General features: G+C 35.2%; 1 protein-coding gene across 3 annotated transcripts in view; it reads left to right on the top strand.

Annotated features, from left to right (window-relative positions):
- Positions 1-23759, top strand: part of DENND3 (DENN domain containing 3) — a 120296-nt gene that overhangs the window by 91192 nt on the left and 5345 nt on the right. For 2 of the 3 annotated variants that reach the window (XM_012541852.3, XM_031947266.1), the window contains 7 exons: positions 1206-1335; positions 3281-3388; positions 9689-9828; positions 13276-13436; positions 15401-15540; positions 19666-19781; positions 19883-20020. In XM_012541852.3, the coding sequence (XP_012397306.2) occupies positions 1206-1335; positions 3281-3388; positions 9689-9828; positions 13276-13436; positions 15401-15540; positions 19666-19781; positions 19883-20020 (933 nt within the window). The remainder of the gene's footprint in view (positions 1-1205; positions 1336-3280; positions 3389-9688; positions 9829-13275; positions 13437-15400; positions 15541-19665; positions 19782-19882; positions 20021-23759) is intronic. The other variant, XM_023496524.2, reaches the window with a different exon arrangement.

Consider the following 23759-nt stretch of genomic DNA (forward strand, 5'->3'; position numbering starts at 1 on the left):
AACACCCAGTGATACCTACTCTGTTGCCGTTTTTCTGCTTCTGTAGTGATTGGAATAGAGAGACAGAAAAGGAAGAAGAGAGTACCAAGAACCTCATAGTTCTTTGATCTGAATGATTTAGCTGAGGAGTTATCCATTTAGTTTTATTAACTATATTGCACATTTTATTTTTCATTAGTGTAGACTATATTGAGTTTAGAGAAAGAAAAAAATCTAAACAAAAATCTCAAGTGATATTTCAGTCTGTTATTTTAATGTCTCTAAAAAATACCCATAAATTTATTAAAAATGTATTACTGTTTCTGTTAAAACATGTTCACTTCAACATGCATACATTAAACAATTACTATGTATAAGGCATGGGAAGAGAGATATAAAAGACAAAACAATAAATATTTCCTGCCTTCAAGGAGCTTACAAAGCATTAGTAGAGACACTTAATTCTTAAAGAATTTATCTGAACAGAGACTGTATTGAATGAAATAAATTCGTGAGGGTTGGCCGAATGAAAGATAGTGAAAGGACTGAACTGGATAGGTTTTAAATGGCCTTACCTAATGTCAGGTTTGAGCAGAGTGAATAAGAGTGCTAGATTTAGAGTCAGAATTGGAATCATACCTCTGACACTCAGTGGTTGTGTGAACATTGGTCATCTAACCACTGTCTGCCTCAGTTTTGTGATCTGTTAAAAAAATGCCATCTCACAGGTTAATCTTGGGAGAATCAATTGAGATCATATATACAACTCTTATATATAAGATAATATATAAATCATATATTTGTAATTATACAATAATTATTATTTATTAGTAGTAATTATAATTATGTATAAATATAAAATAATAAAATAGATTATTAATTTATTTATTATTTAATATATTATTAATTAATTAATAATATAATAATATTATTATTAATTTAATTATTCATTGGTTAAAAAGAGTTTTAACCTTAAAGACATATATAAATACCAGCTACTGTTTTTATTTGGAGTATTTTCTTTATGCTTTTTTTTTCTTTCATAGTCATGTTTAGATTTGCTATCCATGCTGACCTCCTAACACCACTAAAGTTACTACAGATTGATATTGATTGTGGAACTGTTATGTGGTGTGCTAATAATAACAATTTACTCTTCTATAGCACTACCACCCTTAAAACAGATGAATAATTTGACATTGATTTGTGGGTTCTTTCTCTTCTAGGATCCCCAATATATTCAGCAAGCACTGACCAATGTTTTGTTAATGGATGCTGTGGTTGGTGCACTTCAGTCATCAAATGCCATTTATGCTGCCTCCAAATTATCTTATTTTGATAAGATGAAGACTGAAAGTAAGATTAGTATTTTTAGAATAGCAATATTTAATCTTGTTTTTAATCTAATGGGCATTTTGTTATATCATTCATTCAAATCACTTCCTCAATTTTTTCAAATTTCTTTTCTAGGGATTATCTGAATAGAGGAGTTTTGAAGCTAGGATCATTTTTCCTTTAGAATTAATTTAATATGTTGTTCTTTGTTTTGACATGTATGCAGATTACTTGCTGTTATTGCTCATTTGTGAAATGATACACTAAAAAGTTACTTTTTTGGTACAGCTATCAGTAGAAACTATAACCTCTGATATAAATTAGCAAATTCAACTAGAAAATAGGAATAGAAATCATTTCTTTTTTAAAACCTCTAATTCACTCTTTAAAGAGACTGACCTAATTTGCCAGAACAATTCACCATGAGATCTGACCACAGGAGTTCCCAAGAACATTCAACTCTGGGAATCTCACTTCCAATGGGACCCAGAGAATTTTGCAATGACATGCACAACAATGACATGCCATATATATATATATATATATATATATATATATATGAGATATTTATCTTTATGCCATAATCAAGTGACTACCACTTGTACTCAGAGTACAGGAAGTTCTCCTTTCTGTAAGGGGATCCTGTCCTGTGTCAGAAAGAAAGAAATATGGCAGAAGAGAAGGGAAAGAAGCCTCCCTTAATATTTGGAACAAAGTAATAGTAGAACACACCTCCCAAAGAAGAGAACTTTGGAACCGCACTTCAAATAATCATTCCAAAGGTGCCATTACCAGAGAGATCATTTCATGGGTTATAGTGATCAGAGAATGGTGGTTGGGGATTCTCTTCTGAGGGATACTGAGGCATCCATTTGTTGACTGGACTTAAACAATAGAAATTTTGTTATTTTTCTGAGACTTGGATCCATAATATGATACAGAATCTTTCAAGATTGTTAAACCTGATTTTGTGTGTGTGTGTGTGTGTGTGTGTGTGTGTGTGTTTGCATGTTTGCTGGCTAGCTAGGTGGCTCAATTCATAGAGTACCAGATCTGGAGTGAGGAAGGTCTGGGTTCATATTCTTCCTCCTACATTTTATTGATTATGTAATTCTGCCAAGTCATTTCACCTCTATTTGCCTCAGTTTCCTTATTTATAAAATGGGGATAGATAATGCATATAAAGCACTTTGGAAACCTTAAACCACTACATAAGTGCTATACTTTATGAAGCTGAAGTTTGTTAAGTTATGTCTCATTCTTTATGACACCACATGGGATTTTCCTGGCAAAGATACTGGAGTGGTTTGCTAACTCCTTGTCCAGTGGATTAAGTATAGAGGTTAAGTGACTTGATGGGGTCACATAGCTAGTGAGTGAGGTCAGATCTGAACTCAGCTCTTCCTGGCTCCAGATACAACATTTCTTCCCACTGAGCTACATAAGCTGCTTCTTTCAAAATATAAAACACAATACTTTATAATATATTATACTTCATATATATTTTATAATATACCCCATAATAATAAGTGTTATATTGTTATTAATATTATAATTTTTAATATTAATAATCTTAATAGTACAAATTATTATATACAAATATTATATGTCTTTTTAGCAAATTTCCTTCCTCTCTTGTCCTCACACAAAAAAATGTCCTTCAGTAAAGAAGAAATCATGAGACCATTGGATTGTCCTTCAAAATATAACCTAAGTCCTATTCTGTACTACAGATGCCCTTTACTGGTTCCCCCAATTGAGTGTTCTCTTCTCTCAAAATTATGTTATGTTATTTTTCATCAAATTATCTGTGTACATGCGGTCTTCCTCAGAAAGAATGTCATCTTCCTTTTCTTTGTATTCTCAGCAGCTAGCATCATGTCTTGCATGTATGTAACAGGTGATTAATGATTGCCACTCTTGTACACTTAACTAATTTTCAAACCTTTTGTTTCATCTGTTTTAGTGCCTGTGTCAGTTCCAAAAACAACTTCAGAAACACTGAAGCATAAAATAAATCCCTCCTTAGGAGAAACTTCCCCACAAGCTATAGATATCTTATTATACACACCAGGTAAGTTGGAGTGGTAGGAGGGGGAAAGGAAGAGTGGTTGGTATTTTTTTTTTATTAAAGCTTTTTATTTTCAAAACATATGCATGAATAATTTTTCAACATTAACTCTTGTAAAACCTTGTGTTGCAATCCCTCCCCCCCCCCTCCTTATTCTCTCCCCTAGATGGTAAGTAATTCAATATATATTAAACATGGTAAAATATATATATTAAATTCAATATTTACATATTTATAATATATAATACATATTTATAAAATTATCTTGCTGCACAAGAAAAATCAAATCAAACAGGAGAAAAATGAGAAAATAAAATGTAAGCAAACAACAATAAAAAGAGTGAAAATGCCGTGTTGTGAATCACACTCAGTTCCCACAGTCCTCTCTCTGAGTGTAGATGGCTCTCTTCATCACAAGATCATTGGAACTGGTCTGAATCATCTCATTGTTGATCAGAATTGATCATTGTATAATCTTGTTGTTGCCATGTACAATGATCTTTTCTACTCATTCCACTTAGCATCAATTCATTAAGTCTTTCCAGGTCTCGGAAATCATCTTGCTGATCATTTCTTACAGAACAATAACATTCCATACCATTCATATGCCATAACTTATTCGGCCATTTTCCAGTTGATGGGCATCAAGTGATTGGTATTTTAAATATAAATATTAGTTTATAATTTTAAGTTGAGGGCAACCTTAGGGTGAGATGGAGAATTAGAAAGAAGCCATATAAAAATGAGCAGAATTGCCTGTCCTGGAAGCTGTTCTTGTCTCTCTATTCTATCCCTTCCATCTTCTTGGACCCATGAAAACCTGTCTCCTCAAAGAAGCCATAGTTTCTCTAATCCTAGTTGCATCTGCTCTCTTAAAAATCCTGATCCTTGGTGAGTGAAATGAGCAGAACCAGGAGATCATTATATACTTCAACAACAATACTGTATGAGGATATATTCTGATGGAAGTGGATTTCTTTGACAAAGAGAAGATCTAACTCAGTTTCAATTGATCAAGGATGGACAGAAGCAGCTATGCCCAAAGAAAGAACACTAGGAAATGAATGTAAACTGCTTGCATTTTGGTTTTTCTTCCTGGGTTATTTATACCTTCTGAATCCAATTCTCCCTGAGCAATAAGAGAACTGTTCAGTTCTGCACATATATATTGTATCTAAGCTATACTGTAACCTCTTTAACATGTATAGGACTGCTTGCCATCTGGGGGAGGGGGTGGAGGGAGAAACCCCTTGGTTTGGAACAGAAGTGAATGCAAGGGATAATGTTGTAAAACAAATTACCCTGGCATGGGTTCTGGCAATAAAAAGTTATTTAAAAAAAATTAATTAATTAACTTAAAAAAAAAAAATCCTGATCCACTGGCCAGAAGGTGGAGTTGGGATTTATTGTTCCCCACTACCTCTTCCAAATACTTCTGTAACTGATAACTCTCAATAACTTTTCCTCCCTTTTAATTCATTTTATCTGTAATAATGATGATAATAGATTACATTTATCTGCATCATCCTACCCTTGGGTGTTTTAATATGCTGACTCTTGGATTTGTCTTCCCTCACTTTTTCAAGCTCAGCCTCTGACTCATTCTTCTTTTCCTCTATGGAACATAAATATACATGTTGATGTGCCCTCAAACATATTTACCTACCAGGTCAATCTTTTCATTCCACCCCACTCAGGTACAGAAATTACCATACCTTTGGTTTTACCATCCTCCGTCATTTTTCAACCTACATGATCCAGCTCTGAAAAGCTTTTCTCAACTTCTTTTCTTTCTATCTCTCCCTCTATTTTTCACTCATCCTAAAACTATTTGTCATGGTCATTATAAACTCTAGTCGCTGTGTCCTTGCCAGCTTTTCCAATCCATTACCTCTATTGACTTCAGTTTCCTCACTTTGCATTCTTGACCCTATAGTCAACCAGGTCAACTTTACATTGATATTTCCTTTTAAATGCCTTGTTTCTTACCTATTGCTGTTCATACTTTATTGAACACCTCCCTTACCATCTGCTTTCTCTGCTTCTCTTTGCATGCTGCCGAATATTGCTGAACAAAGTCACATAGTAGTGCAGAATGGGTCTCCCCATAAACTTTACCATCCTTTCCCATCTTCTCTGGGAGATTTGATCATCTTCACTTTTCTTTAAACTAATTTTGAGTGCTTTTTTTTACTGACTCCTTCCTTGCTGACTGAAAGAATGCCCAAATCCCTCATCTTTAAAAATCTATCATTTGAATCTTCCATCACCTCAAGCAACCATTCAAATCTGCTTTCCTGTCCCCCACCCCCTTTTAAGCAAATACCTAAAAATAGTTATCTGTACTCATTTCCTCCACTTCATTGCTTCTGAGTCATTTTTCAGTACCTTGTAATCTGGTTCATGACCTTTCCACTCAACTGAAATTGCTCTTTCCAGTTACCTGCAGACTTTCAATTGCCAGATTTAGTGAACTTTTTTTCAGTTTTCTTTCTTTTCTTTTAAATTCCCTGCATCTTTTGATATAATTGATCAGCCTTCCTTCTGGATACTGAATCTCCTCTAACCTTTGCTTCTTTATTCTCTTTTGCTGATTTACCATCCATGTTCCATCCCCAAAAGTGGATTTCCATGAAGGATCTATGCTGAATCCTTTTCTCTTTTTTCCTCTGCATTTTCTCTCAGTAATTTAGTCACTTTCCGTTGGTTCCTTCATCATTTCTACAAGGGTGATTCTCAAATCTACATATTCTACCATCATCTCTTTCTTTTTTCCTCAGTAGTATTTTATTTTTTTCAAATACATATAAAGATAGTTTTCAGCATTCGTTTTTGTAAGATTTTGTGTAACAAATTTTTCTCCTTCCCTCCCTTAGCACCCCTCTCTTTGAGACAGCAAGCAATCTGATATAGGTTAAATATGTACAATCTTTTTAAAGATATTTCCATATTTATTATGTTGTACAGGAAAAATCAGATTAAAGGAGAAAAAACTACAAGGAAAAGCAAGCAAACAAAGTTAAAATACAATGATTTGATCTACATTCAGTCTCCACAGTTCTCTCTCCATCCCATGCCTGTCATCATTTCTTTCATGAGACATTTCTGACTGTCTCCTAAATTTCTCCACTATATACCTCACAGGCAACTCAGATTATCATATCGAAAACTAAACTTATCTTTCCCCATACAAATTCCCCTCTTCACTTCCCTGATTATGTTAAGAGCACCACCATTCTCCCCAAGTTGCTCATCTCTTTGCTTTATCTTCTATAGCCAATAAGGCATCAAGTTGTATCAATTTTGACTCCGCAACACTTATTGCATCCCCACCAACATGACCAGCACCATAACTCAGTCCTAGACTTTAGTAAGTATCTCCTAGTCTTCTGGCTTCCAATTATGCCTTCTCTAAGCTGTTATCCACACAGCCACCAAATTAATAGTCCTAAAACACAAACCTGAACATTTGACTTCCCCTTTGTGTAAAATAAAATGCCAATTCTTTTGCTTATCATTTAAAACCTTTACCAGTTTATTCCAGTTAGATAGCACCGTCTATATTCCAGTACTTAAAACAAGGTTTTGTACATGGTGGGCATTTAATAACTACTTATAGTATCATAATACCCCAAATTTAGAACTAAAGTGACCTGTGATGTCAATAGGTCCTGCTTTCCCTCTTTAGAGTTGAATATAAACTGAAGTCCAATGGGTTGGAATGTCTGCCAAGGTAACAGGGAATATGGGGCAGAACTGGAATTCTGATGAAGATTGTCTCACTCCAAATTCAGTTTTCTTTCCTTTGTTGAACTGTTGCAGCCTGGCCCTCTACATGTGAGAGATACCACAGTGTTTCTTTCTGTCTCTTTGATAAGAATGTTTTTTTATATTTTAGTTGTAAATTCCACAAAGTCATAGGAACATATTCTGTTAATTGAATTTACTTCAAAAGAATATTTCTTTTTATTTTAGTCTATGCATTCCTTCAAATGGACGGTAGTACTGTTCAGTTAAAGTTGCTTTTTGGATGCAGATAAATTCTTAACTTTGAGTACACAGACTCAAGAGGTTTGTGAGCTCAGATGGGAAAATATTGTATCTTTTTTTCCCCCTACATAATTGGTTTCCTCTGTAGTTCTGTACATTTGACATAACCCAACTTAAACAAGAATCCTCTCTATGACATAGTTATTCAGTTTTATATTAGATCCTGGAGACAACAGGGATCCATTAGAGTTTACTGAACAGGGAGTGACATAATCAAACTTGTGATTTAGGAAAATCACTTTAGTGGCTGAATGAAGGACAGATTAGATCAGGGAGAGAAGAAGAAAAGGAGAATCTAGAGGTTATCCAAGTAGTTATTCAGCTTCCTTCCTTCCTTCCTTCCTTCCTTCCTTCCTTCCTTCCTTCCTTCCTTCCTTCTCTCCCTCTCTCCCTCCCTCCCTCCCTTCCTTCGTCTGAGGCCCGATTTGAACTCAGGTCCTCCTGACTTCAGGGCTGGTGCTCTATCCACTGCACCACCTACCTGCCCCTTCCCTTCTTATTTTCAAGAAGAATAATTTGTTGTGTTGTTTGGTTGTGTCCAACTTTTCATTGACCCCATTTGGGGTGGGGCAGTGATACTGGAGTGCTTTGCCATTTCCTTCTCCAACTTATTTCACATAGGAGAAATTGAGGCAAATAGGTTTAAGTGGCTTACCCAGGGTCACATAGCTAGTGTCTGGAGTCAGATTTGAGCCCCCTACTCTATTCACTGCACAATCCAGCTGCCCAAGAAGAATAATACATGACTACAGTCCTATGTTTGATTGGCCCCTCTTCTCTTTTCTAGGCTAACCATCTTCATTTGTTTAACTGGTTCTCATCTAGTTTGATCTTAAAGCTCTTTACCATTCTAGTCATTTCTTCTGTGGATCCACTATATCTTATCAATGTTGTTATTAAAATATGATACCCAGAATTAAACACAGTATTCCAAGAGGGATCTGCCTACGCAGAGCTTATCACCACCATAGTCCCAGACATTCTGCCTCTCTTGATGCAGCCAGAGGTTTTATCAGCTTTCTTAGCCGTTAATGACTGGTCTGACGGGACCAACCAAAACCCACAGTGTTTTTTCAGATAAACAAGCTTCTCTCATATTCTCCTTGTAAAGTTTTTTTTTTTTTAAATGAAAAATAAAATATTGGAGTAGGAGATTTTTAAGATTATTTTCCAGCCCTAAATTTTGCAAGTGACAATTTTTACCAGTGTGTTAAACCTAATTGCCCTCACTCACATTTCATTTTCTTTTTTTAACTTATAATAATTTCCCCTGGTAAATAATACATTTATATACTCTTGATTCTTCAATCCCTAGATTCTCCTTTTCTTCTCTCCCTGCTCCAATCTATCCATTCAGCCACTAAAGTGATTTTCCTAGATCATAACTCTGAACATGTCACTCCTTCCTATTCAGTAAACTCCAGTGGATCCCTGTTGTTTCCAGGATCCAATATAAAATATTCATTTTGGCATCCAAAGCCTTCATAACCTAGCCCTCCTATCATTCCTGTCCTGTTATACCTTATTTCCACTGTGAACCCATCAATGTAATGACACTGGATTACTGGATGTTCTACAACCAAGACACTCTATCTCTTGGTTCTGGGCATTTTCACTTGCTGTCCCTCATGCCTGGAAAGTTCTCCCTTCTCAACTCCACCTACTAATTTTCTTGGTTTCTTTCAAGTTCCAAATAAAATCTGATATTTTATAGGAAGCCTTTCCCAGTACCTTTTAATTTCAGTTCCTTACTTCTGTTAATTATTTCCTAGTTATCTTGTACATATTTGTTTGCATGTTGTCTCCCCCGTTTGATTGTAAGCTCCTTGAGGGTAGGAAATGTTTTTTTTTGTTTCTTTTTCTTTTTTGTACCATCCATTCCTTAACACAGTGCCTGGCACACAGTAGGTGCTTAACAAATATTTATTGATTGAATAAGGCAGAACATATGCACCCTTAACTGCCTCAGCAAGCAGAATCACCATGATGTAAATAGCCTTTCTTTCTTTCTGTCTCATGAGAAATAATTTTCAAGATTTCAAAAGAGACTTGGAAAATCGAATAAAAGGGAAAGTTAGTTTTGATGGGTTTTTTAATTTAAAAAAAAACTAGTTTAAGGAATGGAGGAATTCCTCTTTGATTTGGAAAAATAATTTAGCATTTTTATTTGTGTGTTTACTAGAGTGCTAATTTCCTCTGGAAGTTTCTGGGTTGGTTTTCATTTCTTTTCTTTTCTTTTCTTTTTTTTTTTAGGACACCTTGATCCAGCAGAAAAGATTGAAGATGCTCATCCCAAACTGTGGTGTGCTCTAAGTGAAGGCAAAATGATTGTGTTTGATGCATCTTCATGGACAATCCATCAGCAGTCCTTTAAAGTAGGCACTGCTAAGTTGGTGAGTAACAAAGCTGGCACATTTTTTCATAGCTACTATTCTCTCCTTAGGCCTACTTTCCAACTTGTCAGCATTTCTTTCAAATTCTGGAAATTTTAGACTCCAATTCCAATATATACTAATCTCAGTTTTTGGGGAAAATCTTCAGATTTTAATCCAAGATTATTAGAATGAGGGTTCATAGTAATTATTTTCTGTTCTATCCAGAAATAATAATGCTCTTTCCCTCCCAGACTGTTATTTTATGAGGATAAATTTGGCCATCTTTTATCTCATCTTACCTACCCCTTTGTTATTGATTGGGCATTGCCTTCGACAAACTGAGACCCAGGTAAGATCTTAATTTAGAAAGACCAAGGTCACCTACTGCATTCTGGGCCATCGCCAGTCATCTTGACATTTATTTGTCTTGCCACTGGATCCTGGTAACTCAGGAGGAGAGAGTGAGGATTTTAGCAGCCCTGCCTCACTTAAATCCAGTTTATGCAAAAAAGTCAAGAGGTCACGCTCATGATGTCATTGGTCTCTTCAAGAATGAAGGATGAATAACAACAAGAAGATGTAATAATATTATATAAGACATTCTATAATTTGCTAAATAACCAAACTTTAATCTAAAATATTCTGATTTGTACACGTTGGCTTCATTATGTTGTTGTTGTTATTGTTTAGTCGTTTTGTGTTGGATCCAACTTTTTATGACTTCAGGCCAAATTTGAACTCGAGTCTTCCTGACTCCAGGGTAAACACTATCCACTGTATCTCTTAGCTGGAGATAAGAGAGAGCTGATGGTGGTTGTGGTGGTGTTCAGTCATGTTTGACTTTTCATAGTCTAATTTTAGAGTTTTCTTGGCAAAGAAATGGTTTGCCATTTCCTTTTCCAACTCATTTTACAGATAAGGAAATTGATGAAAACCGGGTTAAGTGACCTGCCCAAGATCATACAGTCAGTAAATGAGGGCAGGTTTGGATTCGGGAAGAAGAGTATTCATGCTTCCAAGCCCTGTGCTCTATCCACTGTCCTACCCGGTTGCCTCATTTTACCAGTTAATATTTATAAATGCCATAAGTTATTTTTTCACAATAACCCTATGAAGCCATCCACAGATCCTATATTAAGACCCCCTGATTTAAGTGTTCTTTTCTATTAGCTAAATATCTCCATTTTCCTTGAAATAATCTTTTTATGCCATAATCTCGAGGCTCTTTGTTAACCAAATTGCCTTCTTCTAGAGATTCCCTCATTTATGCAGTATCACATTCTGTGGTTGCCCCTTCTCAGCAAAGAAAGGAGGGAATTGAATGTTCTCAGCTGTCCCTTAGGCTAAGCTTTTTAGGAAGTACAAAATTCTGATAGGCAGAAATGAGAAGAAGTGTAAAGTCCATGTATGAGAGGTTTTGTATGTGAGTGAGTGATTGTGTATGTGTGTAGAAGGGGAGAAGGACTGAACGTGAGAAGTGTAATGGTAAATAATTGCATTACATATTAAGAAAATATGCTCATGTCAACCGTGATGGACTTGGCTCTTTTTAACAATGAGATGATTCAGGCCAGTTCCAGTAGATTTGTGATGGAGAGAGCCATCTGCATCCAGAAAGAGAGAGAACTATGGAAACTGAATGTGGATCACAACATAGTATTTTCACTTTTGTTGTTGTTGTTGTTTTCTTGCTGGAAGAAGGGAGGGAGAAAAATTTGAAACACAAGGTTTTTGCAAGTGTGAATGCTGAAAACTATCTTTGCAAGTATTTTGAAAATAAAAATTTGTTATTATAAAAAAAAGAAAAGAAAATATACTCATGAGCTGATGCAAAATAAAATGAGCAGAACTAGGAGAATATTGTATACAGTAACCGCAATATGGTAAAGATATTCAACTATGGATGACTCATCTATAATCAGTAATGCAATGATCCAATACAGTTCTGAAGAATTTGTGATTTTTAAAAAATGCTATCCATCTCCAGAGAAAGCTTCCACAGGCTCCTGGGAATCTTGAGCCACCATTTAAGAAGTCCTATTCTAAACTAACTGTCTGAATACAGCTTGAAGCATAATTTTTTAAAACTTTTTTTTTCTTGATCAGTGTTTTTCTTTCACAACATGAATAATACAGAAATAATGTTTTGCACAAGTGCACATGTATATCAAATTGCTTGCCTTCTGAATGAGGGCAGAGGGAAATGAATGAAGGAGAGAATTTGGAACTCAAAAAACCAATGTTAAAAAATTATTTTACATGTAATTGTGGGGAAAATAGAATATTAAATAAATATATATATATTTTTAAAAATAAATAAAATGTACTCATTTTTGGCAGTCCAAGAACCATAAAGCCAGTGAGCTTTTGAGTAAACATCTACAGGGACAGGAAGAGAAGAGAAAAGGTTGTGGAGGAAAATATACTGCATATCATCTGGAGAAAAGAATAGATAAGAAGTGTGGGGAAATTGATAACAAGCCTGGCACAGCCATATGATAGAATAGTGGAAAAAGACTTCATCTGGACAAATGCTGGAGTATTCTTTTCTCTTCACTTGTTCCTCCCACCCCAAAATCCTGTTTCAGAATATAGTAATTAATGACTCGGTGTCAGTTTGGAGGAAAGTCTTTATATAAGTTTCCCAGGATCTGGAGATGACCCTGTTGTGTTAAGTTAGTAGATTATTTATTTTTCAGGTTATTATCAATTATGTAGGTAAATTGCACAGCTGCCATTAGTTTTATGTTTATAAGTAGTCCAAAGTAGAGAATTTACTTGACATTCAGAATTCAAAAATTCTTGGTTAGCAAGAAGTTTGGGTTCAGTCTCTTAAGATGAATATAATAATAATTGACATAATATTTTACATTTGGTGTAAAAAAATCAGCTACATAAAATACAAAATGGAGAGAAGACTAAACTCACAATCTAGTTGTCATCCTTGATTGTCTTTCATAAACACATACTCATGCACACATGTGCGCATGCACACACACACACACATACACACACACAAATAAATGTTGGTTGATTTTACCTTCTTAATATTTCTCATGTACCTTTGATACCACAACCACTCTGGTACAAGTCTTCATAACCTCATGCCTGGACTATTGCAATAGCCAGCTGGTGGATCTGCCTATTTCAGACTTCTCCCCACTCCAGTTCATTCTCCATTCAGGTGTCAGTGATCTTCCCAAATATTCAGGTCTGACTGTCTTATTTTTATATTTAGTCAACTCTAGTGGCTTCCCACTGCCTCCATGATCAAATTTCCAATTGTATTTTATTGATTTCTGTAATTTGCATCTATTAATACCTTTTCATAGAAATTAAAAATCATTCATTTTTGAACATTGTTTTAAATGTATAAAATCAGACAAAAATCTTGAACATGTTCAGACAGAATACTCAGTTTTCTTCATTTGTTAAGGAAATTCTCAATCTCTTTGCCTCTTGCAGAATTGCATGTTGATGGCCGAGCAGAATCAAGTTTGGATCGGTTCTCAGGACTCCATTATTTACATTATTAACATTCATAGTATGTCCTGTAACAAGCAACTCACTGATCATCGCTCTAGTGTCATGGATCTAATCATAGAAGATGGAAATGAGGAATCTGGGTAAATTAAAGCTGAAAAAGTGAAATAAGTGGTGTCTTTTAATAAGAATCAAAGTGCTTTAAAAAAAGAAAAGAAAAAAGTTTTAAAATCTATTTCTGGATAGAGGTCATTATCTGAATTAAATTGTCTTCATGGCTATAAATATGGACAGCAATTATTTTTGAATGACATTTTTCCCTCTTTGCCAGCAAATCTCAGACTTTTTAATTCCACTAGAAACTTAGGTCATCTAATCAGTATTTTCAAATTCAAACAGAAATGCGTCTTTGTGGAATGCATATTGACTTAGGAAAGTTTAGCTGTGTTGTAATGTATTTTTATATATTTTATTAAATATTTTTCAGTTATATTTTAATTTGATTTAAGAGTGACACAATTTTGACACCTCTGATCTAGTTCAATCCCAACATTTCACAGATAAAGATGCTGAGGTCCAAAAAATTGAAAGGCTTATACAAATCAGTAGCAGAGCTAGACATAGAAGTAACTTGACTATCATTTGGTGCTATTTCGACTCTAGAATACTTAATTTCCTTCTCACCATGATGTAGTCCTATTTTCATTTTGAATGGAAGCCTTATTCTTATAAATTCCTTGGCTACAAGTCATTAGCATGAAAATTAAACAAAAACAGGGTGAAAAGGTAATGTATTGCCTCCATTAGAATCTACTCCTGCATGGCTTTTTTTTTTTTGGATATCTGACTGTTATTTATGTTAAAAATTAAATCTCAACAGTATAAATTATATTTTAGCTTTCCAATTATTCAAGGTTTTGTTTGTATAGGGCAAGGGTTCTTAACCTGGGATCTGTGAACCTGTTTTTTTTTTTTTTCATAATTCTATTTCAATACAATCCTTTATAGTTATCTGCATTTTGTTTTACACATTTTAAAACATGGTTTTGAGAAGGGGCTTACTCACTTTATCAGATGCCACAGGGGTCCGTGACACAAAAAATATTCAGAATTCCTATTATAGTATTGGGGGCCCTCCACTTTCTGGTGTCAGATATCTAAATTTAAAGCCTTTCTGCTCCACTCATTAGTGATATGGACAGGGAGAAAGATGAGGAACTAATCTGGTGTTTCCATTGATATGGGAAACTCCCTCCATCCATATAAATCAGCACCTTTTCTACTATTTGTAATCTCAGAGACTTGCACACAGTTTGAGGGAGTAGGTGACTTACCCAGGATCACACAGTCAATAAGTATCAGAGGCGGGGGCTGAATTCAAGCCTTTCTGATTCCAAGACTGGCCAGGGGCACAGAAAGACAGACCTTCCTGATTCTGTGGCTGACTCTTCCCACCTTACCCCACTGCCTCTACAATAATGTAACTGACTGAATCCTTTCACAAGTTTCAGTGTTTGCTCATCTTAAAAATGGGTAGTCTTAATATTACAAATTAATAATCACAAAATATTATGTCCCAAAGGACTGTTATGAAGATAGCAAGAAGTGTTTTAGAAGTGGACACTGTTATTATTCTTATCACCAACAGTTTCATCACCTTAAGAACTTAATAAGTCCTGATAATAGGACATTGGATAGTGCAAGCAACAGTCCTGGAATCACAGGTCTCATAGATCAGAATCTTGAAAGATCCTTAGAAATCATTTAGGTCAGCCCCCTTTATTTTACAGATATGGAAACTGAGGCCAGGTGATTTATCCACAGTCACACATAAATAAGCATCAGAGTCAGGGGAGTAGTCAGTGATACAAAGCAACTATCATCCCATTAAACCAACATTCATACCCTGACTTAATTAAATTTAAGTAAACTTTTAGCATCATCAAATTGCTGTTCTTATTTCTTAATATCAATATTTTAACCCTAGTTCTCCATGTAATTTGTTAACTATGTCCATGGTTTACATACAGTTTTATCCGGGAATAACTTCTCTCTTAAGTTAAAGGATATGCAAAAGTGAATCCTAATTTTTATTTTTTTTTAACAGCAGCAGTGAAGTCTATTCATGCAGTTTGGATGGAGTAGTCATCGTTTGGAATGTCAGCACTCTGAAAGTGAATAGGAGATTTTGCCTGCCATGCCAAAATCTAACTTCCATTAAGTTTCATAATGGGCACCTTTGGTGCTGTAAGTCGGGTGATGCACATAATTGAAATGTGTTTTGTAACTAACAGCATTACAATTTTATTTAAGTTCATCCTCATAATGAACAGTTCAGCAAAACAACAAGCATTGATTAAGCCCTTATTAAATGGGCAGGGGGGGGATATAAATAAAAACCCAAATAGTCCCTGCCCTCAAGGAACTTGCATTCTGAAGGGATAACAAAATGTAAATAACTAGGTATATACAAACTATATCTTAACACTTAGAGTCTCTTTGTATTTGTTTTATACTTCTTCTGTTTCAGTTTTCATAAAACTGGTTCTCCCTTCTCCCAACTTCTTCCTCTCTTCCCTCTCCTCCTCCCCTTCTTCCCCCTTCTCCCTCTTCCTCCTCATCCTCCTTCTCTCCTCTCCTCCCCTCTCCTCTCCTCCCCTCTCTTCTCCTCCTCTCCCCTCCCCTTCCCTCTTCTCTTTTCTTCTCTCCTCTCTCTCTCCCTTCTCCCTCTCCCTTTTCCTTCAACAGTAACATATAACAGTATATAACAGTACTTTAACATTTACAAAGACTGTCTCACGTGATCCTTACAACAATCTTGTGAGATAACTAATACAGGTGTTGGTAAATCCATTTTATAGAAGAGGAAGCTTAGACTCAGTGAAATGCTCATGATTGTCCAGCTTGTGATCACCAGAAGCAAGATTAGAACCCAGGTTTCCCCCGATTTCAATTTCACCCTTTTCTTATTTTTTGTCACATTGCCTCGAAACGTAATCAATTTAACTGATTTTTTTCAGCTAATTTTTCAGTGCTTTAAATCAGCTATTTTTTACTTAATAGTTTTCATTAAAGGTACATTGAAGTCCATAACATAAAGCCACAAAAACAAAGTAAGCAGACATAACCTCCCTCTCATAATTAATTGGTTTTGTGAAAATGCAGCGTTACTCAGAATAACATTATAGAAGACAGTTGCTTCCAGGGGAACATAATAAATGGGAATCCATCTAAAAGTGACTTCAGGGTTTAACAACATTAAGGAGGTTTTAACATATTCAGGACATCATTGTGAGGTTGATCAAGGAACATTATGTAGGGCTGGCTTTGAGAATCGACTCAAACCATTCCCCAAAGATAGTCATCATTGCTTGCTGAACTTGCTGCTGGAAACATCCTTACTTCAGGGAAGTTGTCAAGTGCTCTGCAGCATCCCTCATACTGGGCCCCTTCTCACTGTGTCTTTTCTGTTCTGTCCTTCCTAATACTGCCAAATTATTCTTCCTAATTCAAATCAACAAACATTTATTAAGCACCTACTATGTGTTTAAAGTACCTACTAAATAATAGTGCTAAATAGTACCTACCAAATACTGTATAATGTATAAAAATGAAACCCTACCTAGAAAGTCTTATGCAAAGATCTGATCATATAATTGATTTGGAATAAGAGAGAGTAGTTATCCATTTACATAGCACCTACTACATGCCAGGTGCTGCACTAAGCACTTTTGCAAATAAAATATTTCATTTGATCTCATGAATTTGTTAGGTGGCACAGTAGGTAAAGAAATGGGCCTGGAATACCCTAGTTTAAATCTGGCATCAAACATTTATTACTTGGGTGACCTTGAACAAGTGACTTACCTCCATTTTCTTATCTGTAAAATGGGGATGATAATAGCATCTACTTCTCAGGTTTATTGTAAAGAAAAAATGAGATGTTAATTATAAAGCAATTAGTGTGGAGCCTGGTACATAGTAAGAATTGTATGACTGGTAACTATTATCATTGGGATACATAGTAAGAGCTGTATGGCTGCTAGCTATTATCATCATTGGGATACATCATAGTAAGAGCTCTGTGACTGCTAGCTGTTATCATTAGGATACATAATAAGACCTGTATGACTACTAGCGGTTATCAATGGGATACATAGTAAGATCTGTGTGCTGACTAGCTATTATCATTATTGGGATACATAGTAAGACCTGAATGACTACTAGCTATTATCATCATTAAGATACATAGTAAGAGCTGTGTGACTACTAGCTTTTATCAATGGGATACGTAGTAAGATCTGTGTGTCGACTAGCTATTATCATCATTGAGATACATAATAAGAGCTGTGTGACTGCTAGCTATTATCAGTGGGATACATAGTAAGACTTGTATGACTGCTAGCTATTATCATCAGTGGGATACATAGTAAGAGCTGTGTGACTGCTACTTATGATCATCATCACTGGGACATATAGTAAGAGTCATATGATCATAATCATTGGGGCACATAGTAAGTTATGTGACTGCTAACTATTATCATCATTGGGATACATAGTAAGAGCTGTATGACTGCTAGCTATTATCATCATTGTTGTTGTTGATCTTCACAACAACCTATAAGTAGTGCTATTATCATCTTATTTTATAGTTGAGAAATTTGAGGCAAACAGATTGGCTTATCCAGGATCAAATATATTTGCTCCTTATTGCTTAATGTGTAAAATTAAATCCCATTGCTTGTCATTCAAGGCCTCCTATCTATCACTCATGCTACTTTTCTTCATATCCTCTCATATCATAGTAAAACTAAATCAACTGGAACATATCCCTTTCTTGCTCTTTTTCTTATGCTATGTCTTACACTGATTATGATCTCCTTCTCCTATTCATATAGTTTTATCAAAAGGTCAATTTCTTTGTCCTTGAACTTTGTTAAATTATTTCACCCAAGAGAAGTTTGCAATGATGAATTAAAAAGAAATTCTTCAGAGAATTAGGTGGTTGGGATATCTGAAAAAGGCTTAACAAAAGAAAGTATAAGACAAATGAAACTTACTGGTCTCATTCATCCTTTATACCCTGAATCAAGTTATTCCCCCATATACATGAAGCTACCTTGACCCTCCTCTTCCAGCCTCCAATAGCATTTGATTTGGTACCATTCTAATAGACTTATCCTTTAATAGTATCTGTTGTCATTACCTCAGTTTGCTTATCTCCCCACTAAACTGCATAGCTTCAGGAGGACAGAAACCATGTCAAATGGTCTAATATCTATCTAAACTAAATATCTCTCCTCCGATACCTAGTATTTTTGCTATTTTTCAGTCATGTTGATTTTTTTGTTAACTGGGTTTGGGATTTTCTTGGCAAAGACACTGGAGTAGTTTGCCATTTCTTTCTTCAGCTGATTTTACAGATGAGTAAATCAAGGCAAACAGGGTTAAGTGACTTGCTCAGGCTCACACAGCTAATAAATGTCTTGAGACTGAATTTGAACTTAGGAAGATGAGTCTTCTTAACTCCAGGCCCAGCATTCTATTTGCTGTGGTGCTACTTGGTTCTCCCAGTAACTAACAGCTCTGCAAACACTGGCCATTCCAGTTTTTATTGAGTGAGCAGTTCATTTCTCTGTCCCACAATTATTGCCATAAGTTTCTCTCCTTTTCAGCAAATGCATTCTAATTGTGTTTCAAAAAATTATCTTTCTTTTGCACATATCTTGTGCATTCACCATTATGTTTTGTTTGATAGATATCTCTATATGTGGCATGTCCCCCACTAGGATGTAAGCATCTAATCTTACTCATCCTTATATCCCACCCACTCCAGCAATAATAATAACAGTTAGCATTTATTAAGCAGGTGCCTTATAAATATTACTTCATTTGATCCTCACAACATCCCTGGGAAGTATATGCTATTATTATCCCTATTTTAGAGTTGAGGAAACAAACTGACATAGATTAAATGGCTTGTCCAGGGTCACAGAGTTAGTTAAGTGTTTGACCTGGATTTGAATTCAAATTTTCCTGACTCCAGGTACAATCTTCTATCCCCAGGACCACCTGCTATGTTGCGCATAGCAGGAATTTTAAAAATGTTCAAATTTGAAATTTAATATAAAAGATTTGAAAAGTGCTTGTCAATCAATCAATCAATCAATCAATAAGTGTGTAAGTAAGTAAGTGCTCCACAAAGCATGGTGAGAGTATTTTTCTTTTCTTTAAACTACTTTTTCTTGAGCCCTTCATTTGATTTGTTATGTGGCAGTTAGGCAATATTTCACTTTTATATTTCCTTTCTGTGTGCTTTTAATATGTCCATTGTGAACAGCCTTTTTTTTTTTTTTTAAAAAAACACTGCAGGTACAGGCTATAGCATTATGGTTGTGACAAATGGATTTCTTCGACAAGAACTGAAAATTGATGAGCTTTTTAAGGAAACATATGTTTCTTTCCTTTGTTTCCAGCTAGTTCCTGAGGTATTTCAGAACAATTCATTGTGAACATTATTGGCAAGTCTGATATTGTTTAGCAATAAAATGCCAGAATAAAAATGTCACACTGTCACTTATCTTTTTAGAAAGACCAGGTCTGGGCAGCATGTGCTGGATGCAGAGACATATATGTCTGGAACATAAAGGACTTCTCAAGGCCACCTCATAAAATTCAGCTTCAAGACTGTTCAGAGATCAGCTGTATGATCAAAGTAAAAAACCAGGTATCAACTTTATAACTGTCACTTGTCTAAGTCATAGGGGTTGATCCCCATCCCAAAGAAATGTTGGAGATGTATTTGTATACGGGTGAGCAAATACAAGCCTATTAGCTCATGACTGCATGGTCATTAAGTCACAGAATATTAGCACTAGGAATAACTTTTGGGCTATCTAGTCCAATCTTCTCCTTGTTTTATACATGGGGACAGTAAAAGGAGAAAAGACTTTGTGCAGGCATAGAATTCATGAGTTTGAAGCTACCTATGGAAACTTCTTGGACCTTAATTCTTTTTGAAACATGCATTCCCCATGCAACATTCTTGCCAAATAGTCATCCAACAACAGGACCTAGTGTTAGAGAATCCATCTCATGAGGCAGCTCATTCCATTTCTGGAAAATTTTAATTATTAGACTGTTCTTTCTTATATTAAGTCAGAATATACTTTCTTAAAGCTTTCATCCATGGAAATGCTAGTTTTGTTCTCTGGAACAAATATGTTTTATGATACTTTTAGTGCTGGACTGGTATAGTTGAAGTTTAAATCTCACAGAAGACATGATACTGCTAAGGAATTCATCTATCAATCACTTTAAAATTTTATTTTATTTATTCTTTTTTATTATCAAGCATTTATTTTCTTTCTCTTCTTTACCACCTCCCCATTGGAAGAGAGGGGGAAAAAAACCCTTTATCAAACAATCTAAATAAAACAAATCTTTAACATTGGCCATGCCCAAAAATGTATATCTCATTTTGTATCTTGACTCCATCACCTCTGTGTGGAGGTGAATAGCATGTTTTATCATTGATCCTTTGGAATTTTAATTGGTCATTGCATCAATAGGGTAGCTGGATGGTGCACTGGATTGAGTGTCAGGCCTGAAGTCAGAAATACTTTTCCTAACTTCAAATCCAGCTTTAGATACTTATTAGCTGTGTGACCCTGGGCAAGTCACTTAACCATTTACCTTGTTTCCTTATCTGTCAAATGAGCTAGAGAAGGAAAAGGCAAATCACAGTGTTTTTACCAAGAAAATTCCAAATGGGATCACAAAGAATTAGATGTGACTGAAAAATGACTAAATAACATTACATCAGTCAGTTCTTAATTATTTCAAAGCTGTTTGGTTTTATGTTTTATTACATAAATATTACATATTTACTTCACTTCATAAAATCTTTCTAGGTTTTTCTAAAACTGTCCTTTTCATAATTCTTATTGAGCAATAATATTCACATCAATCATAGATCATAATTTGTTCTAGTCCTTTCACACTACAAAAATTTCCTATAAATGTTTTTGTACAAATAAGTTATTTTCCTTCTTTTTTGAGTTTTTGAGTTTTGGTGGGTATGTACCTTTTTTTTTTCCTGGTAAAATGCCTCTCGGCTTTTATGACTTCATCCCAGGATGCCATGGTTCAGAGTATTATTGTATCATCATCATCATTATTATTATTACTTCTAAAGGTACTTGACTACCATGAGACTATATACTAAAATGATATAGAATCACACTTAAGATCTCCAAGCTTCCTTGCATCTTGTAGCTATCATGTGTTTTACCTCTTAGAGCCTTCTCTTTATTCTTGAATTTCAGTACATTCCCATCTTTTTCTTTTTTAAAAATATATTTTGTTTTAAAATGTTTTAAATATTTTAAGTTCCAACTTCTTCTCTTTCTTCCAACCCTTCCCCCATCCATTGAGAAAGCAAGCAATATGATATCAGTTATACATCATGCAAAATCTATTTCCATATTAAGCATGGTGCGAAAAAAAGAAAAGTGAGAAAATTATACTTCAGTTTGCATGGAGTTCATCAGTTCTCTCTGGAAATGAATATCACCTTTCATTATGAGTCTTTGGAATTGTCTTAGATCATCATACTGATCAGAATAGCTAAGTCTTTCACAGTTGATCATCATTATAATATTGCTATTACTGTGTACAATTATTTCCTGGTTCTGCTCATTTCACTTTGCATCAGTTTAAATCAGGTCTTTCCAGATTTTCTGAAACCATCCCCTGTCACAGTGTTCCTTTCAACAGGACACCTGTGTACTGACAGAGACTGGAATACAGTTAAGTGTAAAGGATGGGATCCAGAACATAGGGTAGAACCAAACCCATTAGCCTTTGAAAAAGTACGGTTGAGTTAAAGGAGTTAAAGGAATGACATGTAAGACATTTGTAAACCTTATGGAATAGATAGACCTGCATTCAAATGCTGGCTCCCACACTTAGCAGCAAGCTTAAGTCACTTCTTTCTTTCCTTTTTCCTATCTTCCTTTTTTTTCTTACATTTCCCATTCTTCAATAGGCTAGGATCATAGTGGCTACTCATGAGCTGGATCCCACTGCTGATCAGCACAGAAGCTTTGACATCTATTTCTATTTTTTCTAAGTTCAAATATGGTTTTAGACATTTACATGATTGTCCACATATATAACCTATATTGAATTGCTTACTTTCTCAGGGAAAGCAAAAGTGAGGGAGTGATAGAATTTAGAACTCACAGTTTAAGAAAAGAAATAAGAACACATGTTAAAAATCGTTTTAACATGTAATTGGGGAAAATATAGAAGTGATAGGAGTAACTGTAGTTTATTGATTAGGCAAAAATTAATACCAGGACCTTAGAGAGATCGTTGTTGTAGTCCATGCCAGAGATAATGAACCTGAACTAGTGGTCATAGTGGAAGTGGAAAGGAGGGGTTTATAGAGATAGAATGACAAGATTGACATATGGGATGAGTGAGAGTGAGGAGTCAAGAATGATACCGAGATTCTAGACCCAGGAGATTGGAAGGATGGAGATGCCCTTGGTAAGTAATAAAAAGATTTGTATCAGAAGAGAGGGTTTGGGGAAGAAATGGTTCTGTCCTAAACGTCTTGCATTTGGGATGCTTAGTTCAATATGTCCAGTAGGTAGTTGGTGATAAAAGACTGGAAAAAATAAGAGCTCTCAGGATAATGTGAGCCATGGGCCCAACCACAGTTTATGGGTATGAAATAATAAAACAAGGAGCAGCTGGGCAAGTGAGAGGAGAACCAGGAGAGAGCATTGAGAAGAGAACAATCAAGTATTAAATGTTTCAGAGAGTTCAAGAAGGATTTATATCAAGAAGAGATCATTTGATTTGGTAAATAAGAAATCAAATACTTATCATTCCTAATTTAAAGGGCTGTCATAAAAGTTGGATGGAGAAGATGAAAGTGAAAGCTCTTGTGCATACCAGCATCTCTACTGGGTCTGTACCTCAAAGAAATCATAAAGGAGGGAAAAGGACCCACATGTACAAAAATGCTTGTGGCAGTCCTTTTTGTAGTGAAAAGAAACTGGAAACTGAGTGGATGCCCATCAGTTGGGGAATGTCTGAATAAATGATGCTATATGAATGTTCCGGAATATTATTGTTCCATAAGAAATGATCAGCAGGATGATTTCAGAAAGACTTGAAGGGATTTACATGAACTAATGCTAAATGAAGTGAGCAGAACCAAGAGAACACTGTACACAGCAACAATACGATTGTGATGATCAACTTTTTTAGATGTGGCTCTTTTAAACAAGGAAATGATTCAGGCCAGTTCTATTGGATTGTGGATGAGAGATATCTGTACCCAGAGAGTGGACTATGGGGACTGAATGTGGATCACAGCATAGTATTTTCACTTTTTTTGTTGTTGTTGCTATTTGCTTATCTTTCCTTTCCTGTGTTTTTTTTTCCTCTTT

Source organism: Sarcophilus harrisii, chromosome 1 (assembly GCF_902635505.1).
Source record: "Sarcophilus harrisii chromosome 1, mSarHar1.11, whole genome shotgun sequence".
Lineage (NCBI taxonomy): Eukaryota > Metazoa > Chordata > Mammalia > Dasyuromorphia > Dasyuridae > Sarcophilus > Sarcophilus harrisii.